Source organism: Haemaphysalis longicornis, unplaced genomic scaffold (genome assembly GCF_048455015.1).
Source record: "Haemaphysalis longicornis isolate Haplotype H1 unplaced genomic scaffold, Haemaphysalis longicornis Haplotype H1 scaffold_8, whole genome shotgun sequence".
Taxonomy (NCBI): Eukaryota; Metazoa; Arthropoda; class Arachnida; order Ixodida; family Ixodidae; genus Haemaphysalis; species Haemaphysalis longicornis.
The window spans coordinates 78,660,889-78,674,962 of record NW_027526445.1 but is presented as its reverse complement, the minus strand read 5'-3'; the positions used below and the strand labels follow the sequence as shown (position 1 = coordinate 78,674,962).

General features: G+C 43.9%; 2 protein-coding genes across 2 annotated transcripts; both read right to left on the bottom strand.

Annotated features, from left to right (window-relative positions):
- Positions 1 to 537: 537 nt before the first annotated feature.
- Positions 538 to 6,783, bottom strand: LOC144148357 (uncharacterized). Its single transcript, XM_077679906.1, has 4 exons — positions 6,667 to 6,783; positions 2,511 to 2,670; positions 1,202 to 1,295; positions 538 to 556 (listed from the first exon to the last, which is right to left on the bottom strand). The coding sequence occupies exons 1-4, from the start codon at positions 6,781 to 6,783 to the stop codon at positions 538 to 540; spliced, it is 390 nt and encodes a 129-aa protein (XP_077536032.1).
- Positions 6,784 to 9,889: 3,106 nt separating this feature from the next.
- On the bottom strand, positions 9,890 to 13,792 carry LOC144148356 (uncharacterized). The gene is made up of 6 exons (XM_077679904.1): positions 13,605 to 13,792; positions 13,333 to 13,415; positions 13,008 to 13,116; positions 12,767 to 12,808; positions 11,281 to 11,337; positions 9,890 to 9,903 (listed from the first exon to the last, which is right to left on the bottom strand). The coding sequence occupies exons 1-6, from the start codon at positions 13,789 to 13,791 to the stop codon at positions 9,890 to 9,892; spliced, it is 492 nt and encodes a 163-aa protein (XP_077536030.1). The 5' UTR covers position 13,792.
- Positions 13,793 to 14,074: the final 282 nt, after the last annotated feature.

Genomic DNA, 14,074 nt, shown 5'->3' with positions numbered 1-14,074 from the left:
TTAGCTTAGTTGGTAGAGCAACTGCTCCGGTCAAGCGGTGGTTCCAAGTTCGCATCCTGGAACAGGATGAATTTTTCTTCAACTGCGATGTTTCTGAGGAATCTGTATAGCTTTCCCTTGTAGCTGTACACTGCATTGAGGTGGATGTCAAACTTTCCTTTGCAGAAACTTACTCCACCTTCGGGATTCTCCCTAAATCTGGTCGATGGTGGAAATGTGCTGGGAGAAAAAAATGGCTCCAGTCCACGGTGTGAAGGTGGTTGTAAAGCAAAGCTTTAAACGACACCCAAAACAATTGCCCATCTCACGTCACTTGAACTCACACACGTGGCTCTACAAAGAGTGAAACCATGAGATTCTGCCAGCCATTAGTCGAAATTTTTGAAGGTGGCGTCCCGAACTCAGCAGCAGCATCGGCCAAGGGCGGGCTACAGCGGCGGACGCCACCGCTGTAGCCTGGCCGTGAGTCGGGAGAAATAAGACGGATAGGAGCGTCTTTCAAAGGGCGAGACAGCGGAACCTAGCTATCCTGAACCGCTAGCTAGAGGCTACACCACTGCACACAACAAGCACACACACCGAAACAATTCGGCATGTGGGCTTAGTGATTTCCATTTATACCGATGTAAACAACAGTTAGTTTAGTAAGTTTGAGAATAGCGAGAAAGCTGAGGAAACTTTTATATCCTCTATTTACCAGAACCAGTTGCTCCTTTTGCCTTTCGTACTACCTCTTAGAACACAACCAAATTGGTATTCAGCAATAGAGAATACACAGTCCTATTCTCCCATTCGTGGCAAGCAGTGCGCAAAAGATGGTGTTTTTATAGCGCCAGATGTCTGTATGTGGCCTCTACATTTCGTTTTTCACCCTGCAAACCAATCCTTAATGCATCTTTGCCGTACGACCCCTTAATGCAGTCGGATAAAGGTTACCCAGGAGGTGCTGTCGAACAAGTTATTCAAGCCGTGCAAAGGAAGTGTGCAATGGACGCAAAGCTGCACCAAAACAGGCCCAAAATAACGGTCAGTTAAGCAGATGACAAAACCATGCTGGGTAAATTCGCCGCCTCATCTACAGTGTGCTCCGTGAGTGAAACCCTCCGCACCCCCTTTCCCTTTGTTGCGTTGGGAATTTATTGTCCTGCAAGCCGCAAAAGAACCCTTGGCTAGTAGAGCTAAAATTGTTACCTTTACTGACGCAAGCCTGTGCCTGGCAGGAGCATGACGCAGCCATTCCCGTATAGCTGCTTCAACTTCGAAGTCAGTTGCACCATGCGAAGACTTCACAGCAGCTGTGCAAAAAGATACATTAGTTCTCATTAGTGCCACAGCAACATCAAAATCTTCACTTACAGTTGAAACATAGCCCTGGAAATTTCTCAGATCAAAACCACAAATTGACCACATGGCCACAGTGTCGCCACACTTTTAAAAGGGCCATAAACCCTAAGATTCGTTCTATTTACAAGAACTAGTGTCCAGTGACCCATTCAGTTCCATTTCAGCCACAATACACCTTTTTGAAAAGACAAAATGCAAGAAATATTGAAGAACTTTTAAATTTTGGGCTACACGAAGTTAGCATAAGGCGGGGGGGGGGGGAATACATTAAGAACATACGTGTGTGTTAACTGCCCAGTATCATTTAATTGACTAGCTCAAACCCGCCCCAGTCCAATGCGCAGTAATGTGCCTTGGTGCTGGCTTGGGCTGGCCCCTATTGCACAAACACAATTCCCTGACGTCACAACGAAATTGCTGGAGAGTGGCTGGGGAGTTCCCACCAGCTCTTCTGTTCCCATTAACGTCGCAATTCCTCGAAGTTTGATATAAATTGGTATCCAACTTGATGCCAGTTTTCCTGTTGAACAAAACTTGTATTTTGTCTTCATGGCCCCTCTAAAAAAGTTATTTTGCATTCAGTAGCGCTCAGTGCAAAATACGTCAGTTGCTGTACACACAATGACTGCATCTAGGTTGCAATAAATTGCGTGCTTCTAAAGCCTAAAGTGTTTAAACTAGATGAACCTCCAAATTCTAGAAGTCTACCAAGGCAATAACACCCACCTAAAAAATTGAGCCAACGTCTAAAAAAATGACTACAGAAATTCACGATATTTAAGTAGTTGCTTGAATCCATTCTCAAGATCAGATTGATTGATTGATTGATTTGACTGCAGGCTTTAATGTGCCGATGCAACACAGGCAATGAGGCCCGCCGTAGTGTAGAGCTCCAGACTAATTTTGAGCACCTGGGGATCTTTAACGTGGTGCCCGAAACTGCCAAAATGGTTGCAGGCCATAACAGTCGGAAAGGGGGTAACAATTCTGTGCCACAAAGGCTCAGACAAATTTAATACCTCTTCTAGCAAAAAAAAGTAATAAGCTGCCGGTTGTCAACACAGCTGACATTGGCACAGTATGTGACTGACAATAGAAATTGGGGCACTATACATTGTCTGGTGAAAGAATTTGATGTCTGTAATAACATGAAGACATCAACTTACACACAATGCAAGGTGCCAGTCGCAGCTGGGAAAAGGAGTGTTTCCCCTTCTTGCCAAACCATGAAAACTCCATGGCTAAGCTGTCTGCCAACAGCAACTTCAGCAGGCGCCTTGCACAAACTGCCGCTGTTGAGCCGCCCTGGCTAGAGAGTTCTTCAATCTAGGCATGGGTACAGGAAAATCTGTGTTGTAAATACAGCCTTTAACATTGGTGTGATACAGAAATCAAGGGTAATGTTCATTCGAGCTTACTCCACTGCACACCAGTGACTTTCAAAGTGTAACGAGATATAACACGGGGGTTTTAGTGACTGCTAAATCAACTGCTGTAGCAATAAATGCATCTGTACGTTGTTTAAAGAGGTGCTCGCCTGGAATATAATACATTTTCTGTAGGCACCCATTGTGAGTGGAGCAGCTGGCAAGGCATTTGATTGGTGAGAAGAAAAAAAAAAGAGGAACCAGTCATCTGACACAGTACACACGCTCCTCTCCTCAAGCTACACCACAGAAAAAAAAAGAGGCAATGCTTTCATTCACACATTTCACTTTATGCCGCATGGCAACTCCAACCTTAGCCTACACCTCGGGGGAGGGGGAGGGGGGGGAAGAAAGAAAAAGAAGAAAGTAAAAGATTGTGTTCTGATCATGGTGCACCCACGGTACTAGCCAGGCTTTTGGTGCTATGGTGCATGGACTTCCAAACATCAATACACTGCAGATACACTTCTATAAATAAATATATATAAAAAGCTAAGCCCCGTTCAGCATTTTGAAACTTCATGCAGCAGTGCCTGCTGCATGGAGGAAAGGAAAGCTTAGGACAGGCCGTGACGTCGTGTTTCGGTGAAGCCGCTATGCTATTCTTGCAGGTCGCCCCTTTTTGCTAATGCTTTGCACGCACATGCTACTCTTTCCACAATCTCTTTTGCCACTGCTGTCTGCTTTGTCTCCTTCGGCTGACCACTGGGTACTGGCTGGGCGGCTCAGAGACGTAGTGCCTTGACGGGTCAGCCTGCAGTGCTGTTGCTATGATGCAGTGCCAGTGGCCTCCAATGTGCATGAAAAAACCATGCGACTTTTTCCACACAGCTACCAATTCTCTCCTACTTTCCTGCGTAGCCTGCTGTGAAGACAAACTTTTGAAATAAGCACAATGTTTGTTTTTGAGTGGCATTCGGTTCAGGTAAGGGTAAATAAAATGCTTCAAAGGTAGGTTTCACGAGTGGTTCGATTTGCACATAGTTTGTGTATTTTTGTGAATCCCACAATATACGTTGTAAGTGGTCTATGCACTATTGTAAAAAAACTTAGCTGTACAGGTTATAGAGCTGTGACCTGAGAACTATGCAGGGAATTTTCAGGAGGACATCTAGACACTACCACAGGAATTAAATACGTACAGAAAACGTTTGCTGCTGTATTACGCCCTATGCCCTATCCCAGCCAGAGTGGCCGCTTTTCAGATGGAGACGAAAAGCAAAAAACAGCTGTGTGTCAAAATGTCCGCGCACACAAAATATCCTTAGGTGGTCAAAATTAATTGATTGATTGATTGTAGGGTTTAACACGCCGATGCAACGCAGGTGATGAAGCACGCTGTAGTGGAGGGCTCCGGATTAATTTTGACCACCTGGGGATCTTTAACGTGCGCCGAAATCTCGTACACACAGGCGTTTTTGCTTTTCGCCTCCATCAGAAAAGCGGCCCCCGCGGCCGGGAATCGAACCCGCGCCCTCGTGCTCAGCAGCGCAACGCCTTAGCCACTGAGCCACCGCGGCGGGTAAAATTAATCCCAAGCCTCCCCCTGCTACAGCGTACCTCATAGCCCACATGCGGCTTCAGTGCACTGAAACCCCACAATCAATCAACTTGCCCTCTGTGTACCTGGCTCGTAGGCGAGAGACTAGAGATAAGTACTGAAAAAATGATACCCCGGTAACGACAATTCTGCTCACAAAATGTAAAATAAAAGTATGAACTGTAGAGCCTGAAAAAGCGAACTGTTTTAACATGAATACCTTTATTACTGAAATTACAATATTCACGTAACTTGCTCATTAAACCTAATGCATATTTAACCTTGACATAATACCTTTTCCATCACCCTTCACTCTCACTGCATCGTTCCATTATGCTACCTTTATTTGACAGCATTACATGTCCTGGTCTTGATTTAGGTTCTTAATATTGTATTAATGGCTTTTTACATGGTTTACGGTTTCTCTCCTTTCCTATGTTCTGCCCTGCACACCAATTTCAAACTAAAAGCTACATTCTCATTAAATGCAGCAAAGCAAAATATTCACCTTTTCACAGGCAGAAACGAAGCAAGCTGCACAGAACTAGCTCAACTGCTCCTGCCTGAGGGGAGCAGGGCTTTATAACCCTCAACTCGTGGACAAATTTCTGTGCAATGCAGTAACAACTACAGAGCCGAACGACACTGTTTTGCTGCGCAGCTGGACGCAGTCCAACAAAAATATTTTGGTGGGCATAATCTAAGCAATTTAAAAACAGTGCTTATTTTTTAGCCTTCAATAGATATTGCCAATAAAGTGATAGAGTATGTAAAACAGAGCATTAAATGTAGATTTTTGGGCTTCTTGTTTGCCGTGTTTGCCACTGGCATCGCATAGGTTCTGGTCAGGAGAAAAAAAACAGTGTTCTTTTTGACAGCAGCTTTCTTCCCATACAGCAGCTGGAAACTTTCTTCACCCCACTGAATTTACTTGAGAACAAAAAGCTGTCAAAGCAAACGAAGCAAGTGGCCTGCAAAATGTGGGCCCAAGTGACACTGACGCAACTGGGACTCTCCATCATTTCCGCATTTCATTCGGTTAGCCGAATGAGCCTGGCGTAAGCTGGCGTAAGTGAGCCTACGGTCGCATGTCTCAAGACGAAGGTCTTGAAATGGTAAAACAGCTTCGTTTGGCAACTGGAAGACCACTTGAAGTTGTGTAATGACAAGAGTGCAGCGGTATGACAGTTTCACCTTCAACACACTCAACACAATCCAAATGAGATTTTACTTCGTGCCATAGTGGATGCGTGCTGCTCTTTCGTTATACCATGCCTGTACTATTCAAGCACGTTGCATGTCTGTGGTACTGCCCAGTTTCAGCCCCAGAAGAGTTAACATATCAGACAATGCCTTCGAAACTACATATAATTCAAGTTAACTCATTGATGGTACAGAGCTGGACGCTACCATCCGTACAGTAAATGATTAAGTAGCTCCGAGTTCTCCAGTAAAAGCATTGGCTTGTATTGAGAAACAAATGGGGTGTAGGGGAGGAGATGCCAATATGCCTGCATCAGTGAGCGTGGTTCAGTGCATTCAACTACGGATCTCATACAAGGAAATGATCTGTAGCAAATGCATATCTGTCATGCCAGAACTGAACTCAAAACCAATTTATCAGTCAATACATTGGCGCAGTAACACAAAAAAGTTTGCTCTCCCCTGTAGCGTCCTTTCCATTGGCACAGAAAGTTGTCCCCCAGTACTGTAGTCTGCACAAAGGATCCAGACACTGTACTGCACAGGCTAGGACTTTGGTGGCAATGATCTCTGGCACATAACTAGTAGGAAACTGTTTTAATGGCCCCCTAAGAAATACCAGGGGACCACAGGGGCAATTACAAGATTATGAAGATGAAGGTGGCAGCCAATATAGTACCATGCAACTGCTGTTTTTTCTTTGAGTGTGAATGGAAGCTTTTTGAGCGTTTTTCTCTCCCCACCCCCACAAGCTTACATGGTTGAGCAATCTTTTAAAAGGTGCAAGCTAAAGCAATGCAGGCAGGCCACAACGTCAGTATAAGGCTGCAGTTAGCACAACCAGGCATCAGTGGTTTGCATGCCTACAGTGGTAGACAAGTTCAGTTACCAACACACTGTGATGAAAGCCCTGTTCTTGCAAATAGCATGACACTGATTCAAGCTGGCAGCTAATGAAGGCAAGAAAAAGTCATTCTAAGAATTAAAGCTGCTATGAAGGAGTGCTCACCATTGGAATATAAGCTCATTTTGCTTGTTTGTGGTACATGTGAAATTTCTATTGAATAAACCAATGCACCAAACCGAAGTGCTCATTTACCAACTTTACTATATTAAATGAGCTATAAAAACTGCAGAATTGCTATTTCTTACCAAAGCTTCCTTTTTTGGCCCAGCCAGAGTGGTGTCAAACCTCTTCAGGGACTCGTAGTCCCTGAAAGGGGATCTGGGCACTGCTGGTTCCTTTGAAGGCTGGTGTCTTCTAGACATCCTCTCTGTGAGTGACATAAGCAGCTCCCCGTGCTGCTGTTGCACCATGCGTAGCAAGGTCAGCCTGGTCAGCACTTGGTACTGGAATTCTGGGAAAAAAAGTACAATGTGCGGCCGAGAACCATTTTGCAACATGCATATGCAGTTAACAGAAAAATTAAAGAAAAATATCAAAGCTTCTAAAAAAGTTAAGCTCAAACTAGTTTGGTCCCTACTACACAGCAGACCTGACATGCCATTTTATTCTCTTTCCATTACATTTATAATATTCGCACACTCACACATGAGAAATGTAATGTGCATCAGAGTGCCCAGTCAAAATGGGAACCGAAACAAGAACCACAACCTGGTATTTTTTCCACAAGCCAACCAGCATTTGAACTAGTATTTTTTTATCAAGCTAAACCTGAAACGGAATTTAACCGGCAAACAGAGGTTACTGGATAAACGGCATGGTTCAACCATCCATTGTTCATATTTTCCAGACAATTTCATTTGAACTTTTCACTTTTACCTGCCATAAAATTCGCAATCCACCATCACTTTGTCCCCTCGAATCACGCACAACATTGCTATCAAAGCCCTATTTCTGATCACAACATAAGGAAAAGGACGCGCACCAATACTGCGATGGCAAGTTGCTGCTGGTCACGCGCAGAGAGCAAGGCTGTGCAAAGAAAATACAATCTACGCTCTTACTGCAGATCCGGCAAACACGGAATTCGGTTACAACAGGCCATTTCTGCTGCTTGTTAGGTCCCCATGCATTCTTAATTGAATCTACTCCACCCATAACGGACCAGATTATTGGCTACAATGGATTAAATTTCGGACGAAAATTCTTTTGATGGAATGTTAATAGTGCACTTTCACAGTGCTGGTTCCCGATATCCTTTCCCATTGTGTATTTTGGTGAGAAAATTACATCTGACAACACTGTCAATGCAGAATGGGTCATTGCCGCCGCCAAGCTCAGCCTGTGCCAGTGACCATTTTTTTTGTGCGACTGACGGCATGAGTGGCTAGGGTAGCTGATTTCACCAGACATCGCCAGAAGTACATCGCCAGAAGTACAGGCTTGTCTAAGCAGACGGTCCGCTGGACCAGAACAAGGCCACTGCCGATAAACGCGACTCCAGTGAGATCGAACAACAGCGCTATCGAATACACAAATTGGTGCGCCCGCAGTCGAGTCTGCCCTCTTCACAGTCTTTTTATGTAATAAAGAACTCGAGTTTAGTGAGGTTCAGTCTATATTATTCACATGCATGCATCGTTCCTGTTCCGTTCGGTGAAAAAGTTAAGAAATGCCTCAAGTAGGGCGTTGGTTCCCATATCTGCCAGTGGTTGTGCCCAGTCCAACCGGTCTAACTTTTGATTTCCCAGCTCTTTTTCATCATACTATTTCAGACTTATATTTTATCAGACTGATTTTTATAACTGGTTCATAATTGCTCCTAGTTAAATTCTTGCGTTATTGGCTCAGCTTACCATGTATTTTTACACACTTGACCACATGCGCTAGGCCTTTTCCAAGTGCCGGTGCTAAGCTTTGGGAATGGTGTTTAGATGATTCTTTGCCCTCGCACGAACACTGTGCAGAGGTGCTGCAGGCGTGTAGAAAGAACAGTGTCTGTACTATGCATATGCAATATCGGTTAAAGTAGCCACTTTTGCGCTCATATAATATAGACCCCCCCCCACTTGCCCCGTCAAATACTGCATACTTTGGCTACAGCGGACTCTTTTCCCGGATTAAGGGAGTCCGTTGAAACGGGCCGTAGACTGTAGTCAATACTAAACTATTTGGCAGAGCTCACAGGCAGCCCAACCATTACAAGAGAAATGAATACCACCAGGGTACCGACTAAGCAGAAACTTCAAAATAGCAGCAAAATCAGACATCAGGATTCCTTCAGCTTTGGAAAGAGCATTTTTGTGGCTTGACTGTAACAGCGGCAATAAATCATGCCTCACAATGTCACTGCTAGTCATTTCTGCCAAGTCCATTTCAAAACATTTTGACTGTATCATAAATTCACAAGGAAGCAGTAAAACTTTTTGTGAACTAGAAGTAAAAAAGAAGCCCATGGCCATTCAGCAATGTGAGCAAAGGTGTCACACAGTACTACCCACATTAACGGGATGTTTTCACATAGAATGTGCCTAAAGACGTACTAACACATCACAACGAAAAGAATATTTGCCCGTAAAAAGTTTTCTTGATTGAATATAGACTTCTTAGTAGTCATTAAAATTCAAACCACTCACTTAAAGTCAAAGCAAGTGGTAGCTATCAAGGAAATGAGGGGGTCAGAAGCCACTAGGGTATTAACTAACAGTCCAACAGAATAACCGATGAAATGGGACACCACTCTTGTACTAAAAAAACATTGAGTGTTTAGTGATATGTTTAAACATGATACTCACAACATTTGTATCTTGAAGGACATTTGCTCCTTATACATGAATGTGCTTTTACATTTTTTACGTACCCTCTGGCGACAACAGCTTTCTCTTCAACTTTTTGGGGCTCAGAGACCTGCGCCGTTCTGCACCTGCAAAAGCCCGATTTTTTAGAATACATCCTACAGTAGCACTTCAATTTGTGGGTTAGTAAATTATTAAATTGGGGCTTTAATTGAGAGATTGAGATGTCAAGACTATTTACTTTCAGCCTGTAAACAAGGCACATCTGTATGACTGCACTGGCAGTAGTGCTGGCCTCACAATACTGTTCGCACTGACCAACCCCTTAATCGAGTAAATGTTTATCCACAAATAATGCCAGGGACAGCTATACATCCAAACTTTGCTGCATAATGCAGCACACATTAGCAGCGTTACGCATTGCAGCAACTCTGGCAAGATGGTGCACGTAATGTAGCAGCACTCATACATATTTTTGGAAAGCGAACAAAATGAATTCCCATTTCTGCTGCAACTCGATTTTTCTTGGACTAATACATATTCAAGCTGGCCCTCCAACGTACTGTTTCAGGCATTGTTCATATATTCAATATATTCCCAAGAAAAGTGGCAGCCTTTTTACCCCAAATTACCCACTGTGCGCTATTGTGCAACTTACATGCCCAATTAATTAGTATCACCGGGAGCAATCTGACAGAGGGAAAAAAGGAAAAAAAAGTCACAACAGCTCAACCTTACGGGTACATTACCCAAAACTATGACTGCATGTCCCAATTGAGAAAGGCTTAAAGCACATGTGAAGTTGAGCCTCATACACAGTCATTACCTAAGACATATTAGATAATTATACTTTTGTGCCAAAATATGCAGGCACTTTGATCCTTCTACGACACTTTTTCAGATCCATTTCATATGATTTCAGACTAATTGTATGTGACAAACTTTAAGGGTCTATACTTTTACAGATCCCCAGCAGTTGGTAAAGTCTAGTGCTTGTGAGAACAAACCTATTATAATTATAATTACCTAAGCCGCTTTACTTTGGCATGTTTCACGGCTAAAGCTCCATTTTGGTAGGTACCAATCCAAAAAGGCCTCACTGAGCCAATCTGACATACACTCAGTGGAGGCCAAACCAGTGCATGTGGTTGTGGAATGAGTGTCCCATTGCTCGTTTGTTCCAAAGGGTTGGGCGCACAGGGGGATAGGTGAAGAGCAAGTGCATGGGCCATCACAAAATGAAACAAGGAGGACATCGTTTCATCAAAGTTCACTGTACTTTTTTCCTTGCCTGTACAGAGTGCTTTCTCGTGTGGTGCAACTGTGTGCATATTCACTGCCCACTCTCGGTGCAAGAATGGAGCTTGTGCGCTAGTGCAAAGTTTGTTTAAAAGCGTCGAATTACAGCAAATTTCATTTTTGCTTCCCCGTTCACCGGGCCATAGGTGCCTTTGGAATTTTCTCTGCAAGTGTCAGCATGCAAAACAGACCCCGACACCCATCGCCGTTCACCTGCAAAAGCAATCAAGCTGCCCTATACTGTGAACACTTGGGAATGGCAATTACATAGGCCTCTTCAGCAGAGCACACTGCACCCACTACACAAAACTGTTATGAACAGGCATCTTTTACATGGTGAATTTTCTAAAAATAAAATGCTGTGTCTATAGGGTAATGTCATTTATACAACACTGTTTGGTACTATTACAAAATCTGGAGCTCTAGAGAACACGTATACAGTACACAAGAGAAAATCTATCAGTGCCCATTGTCATGGGACACATGTTGGGGAAAGGGGGGGGGGGGGAATATAGTGACGGATTGGCTGCATCCATGCAATGGCAATCAAACGAGATGAACGCGGAAATTGGCTTTGGAGGCTGCCCATGAGAGATGACGAGGGAGTGCTGAAAGATGAGATGATGGATGCTCAAGACAAGAAAGAAACGACTGCACTTACTCAAGGCTGCCAGTGTAGTTCCTCGTCCTGTAACTATAAATACCTCCATTGTGACATTTCCCCCAAAAACATTATGTTTGCCAGGTTTGTGTATTAGCTTCTATTACCTTCTTCTTCATCACGATCAGCACCAGTGTCTGTCATTTCTGCACTGGCTTCGAACACTGAAATCAGAGGAATAAAATATGAAAGGCCAAATGATAGCACTCCTTATTACACCAAGCATTTTTTTTTTTTCAGGTCAAGTGAAAAGCGCTATGGCTGCCTCTGAATATAATAAAAGGGACAAGTGAGTGCAGTTTATGACTGCTAAAAAAGGTGAAAAGCTCAATATAGATAATTCCTTCAAGCTGCTACGAGTATGCTGCATACAAATCGCACCCAACCACAGCCAACCAAGGTGGGGCTGAGGAATCAATAATTGGTTCACTGAAAAGATTGCTTCGCTGAGATAAGTCCCACCCGAGGTAACGTACTTTTCTCAAATAATTTATGTAATAAAGAAAACACAATGCATGCAGCTCAACTACTACTTTGTCGCACTAGAGCTAAGGCGCATTAAGGTCCCCTTGAGCGGTGGCCGAGACTGACAAAACTAAGCGCGAATACAACAAAAATTATAAACTCACAGAACAAGCTATTTCGACTTCATATTTATAGCATACCATTTTTACAGCAGTAAAAATGGTGGGATTACGAGAGTTACAACTACAACGTAACCATGCATGCTGTTGCATCTGATGGAGGTACATCATCGGCCTGCGCAATGAACCCCACTGCAAACTGTGCAGATTGTTCTGACACAACACCAGCCCATCGCAATAAGCAACACTGCCACTTTTGTGACCCTGTACATGCGAATCACACCTCATGAAACGAATGCTAGGAACCAGAACTACAGCTGCCATATTTGCTAGCGCAATGAACCCACTTTATTCCCATAAAATTCGGCATGAATTTGGGGTGGCGAGTCTATTGCGAAAAAATTGCAACAGATTTTGAAAGGTTGAAATTTCATACAATAAAGTTTCTAAGAGAAGCCCTGTTCAGAGCCTTACCATTTTGGTAAAAACCCATAGGTAATTATACAATAAAATTTATTTTTTATTCCCATCATGCTAGTGGGCCCCTACTCGCCATGCAGCTGTCCTCCTCACTGAAGTCGCTTGTGGCTTCACATCCGTTGTCAGCCCACACCGGACTGTTTTCGGTAAGATCACGACACTTAAAAACTTCTCTTCCCACTCTGGGAATGTTCCCTTCTTTGGGCCCATGAAACACGGCGATCCCTGTTCACTGCCCAAAAACCTCCTGTTTTCGCACGTAGCGTACAAGCACTGGGTCTACACTGAAGTGCCGCCCAGCTGCGCGGTTTCCATATGCATCAACGCACGTCCCGTCACCTTCAGTTTAAAAACTGGCTGTGTAGCTGCAGAATAGGAAACTTAAGGTTATCGCTTTAACAATCACTAGCACTGTTTCAAGGTTCTCCTCAAAGCACTTCAAAATTGGTTTAATTGTTTTAAGTGTCTATTCTAATGAGACTGCTGGAACAAAGTAAGGTTGGCTCATATTGTATCAATGCAAGCTCACCTATCTCTGAGCTTTGCTCGGAAACTGCAGTGGATGACCCATCTGCGAGGGACAGAAAGGGTTTTAGTTGCATACACCAGATGAAAAAAATCAAATTTTTACTACCTTCACTGCTTTCTTGTGTTAAGCGTTGAATGCCTGAAAGAAAATGAATGAGGGTAATGTGTGTGGAGTGTTGTGCACTTAGCTCCATATTTACAGGCTGTTGCAAAAGAGGTGCCTGCTGTGGGAGAAGAGGTGCCTGCTGTGGCAGAAGAGGTGCCTGCTGCTGGGAAGCTCGGAGGAGGCGGAGGTGGCGGAGGTGGCACAGTTTGAGGGGCTCCACTTTCATACCGAGCAGGCCTTGATGTCTAGAACAGGCAACGCACAAGGTGGGGTTGTATTTAGAGTCACAAAACCACACAAGCTACTCCATACATGCGAGATATTCTTCATTCTAGTACCATATCAACTGCCAGTTTACATAATTCAGCTTGGTTAGCACTCTCTAGTTGTTCCATCTATGTCTAATGTTCCTTCAAGTGGCTGCAATAATAGGCTATAATAGGCCATTCACTGTTTATTACCTTTCGTCTCTCGGTGTCCTCGCTCTCTAGATCGGACGTAAACTGGGCCACCTCCAGCTTCCTCCGGGCATCATCGTAGTTAGCTGGAGCAAAGAACAGCCCGACACACGTTAATTACAGTAGATATAATTGGTAAGCAAGCTCGGTGAGACAACGGTGACAACCTGAATAAATATATTTACTGTACTGAGACTGAAGATATATTTCAATAGAGTGGTCATTTAAACAATATGACTTCATTATAACAATGTTTATTGCAGTTTAAGACTTACTGTATGTGCCCTTAATAGCAGCATTAAACCTCTTCCAGCCCTTTGCTGGGGAGCGGCCCTTCCTGGCAAACGCCGATTTGTTGCCAGGGCCCGGTGGCCAAAAGCACTTCTTGTTTGAGGTAAGCCATTTGTCGGGCACCACCTCGACTGTCTGCTCATCCACAAACTCGACGATGTGGTACTTCATCTGTAAAACATGAACAAATTTTAGTGTTTAATTTGATACAACAGCATGCTCCCACTTCAATATAGTTACATCAACAATGCTTATGAAGCAGTGCATAATGTTGATTGATTGTAGAGTTTAACGCGCCCACGCAGCGCAGGCGATGAGGCGCACCGTAGTGGAGGGCTCCGGATTAATTTTGACCACCTGGGGATCTTTAACGTGCTCCAAAATTTTGTACACATGAGCGTTTTTGCTTTTCGCCTCCATCAGAAGAGCGGACGCCGCGGCCGGTAATAGAACC

Bases quoted from the DNA above. Each gene is read 5' to 3' on its own strand.
- LOC144148357 (XM_077679906.1), bottom strand. From the start codon at position 6,783: ATGTCTAGAAGACACCAGCCTTCAAAGGAACCAGCAGTGCCCAGATCC. The intron at 2,671-6,666 runs GTAAGAAATAGC...ACCCATGCCTAG, and splicing joins GGCCAAAAAAGGAAGCTTTG to ATTGAAGAACTCTCTAGCCA. The intron at 1,296-2,510 runs GTAAGTTGATGT...CTTTTTGCACAG, and splicing joins ACTGGCACCTTGCATTGTGT to CTGCTGTGAAGTCTTCGCAT.
- LOC144148356 (XM_077679904.1), bottom strand. From the start codon at position 13,791: ATGAAGTACCACATCGTCGAGTTTGTGGATGAGCAGACAGTCGAGGTG. The intron at 13,117-13,332 runs GTAATAAACAGT...TGCCTGTTCTAG, and splicing joins AGGACACCGAGAGACGAAAG to ACATCAAGGCCTGCTCGGTA. The intron at 12,809-13,007 runs GCACCTCTTCTC...TGTCCCTCGCAG, and splicing joins CACCTCTTCTGCCACAGCAG to ATGGGTCATCCACTGCAGTT.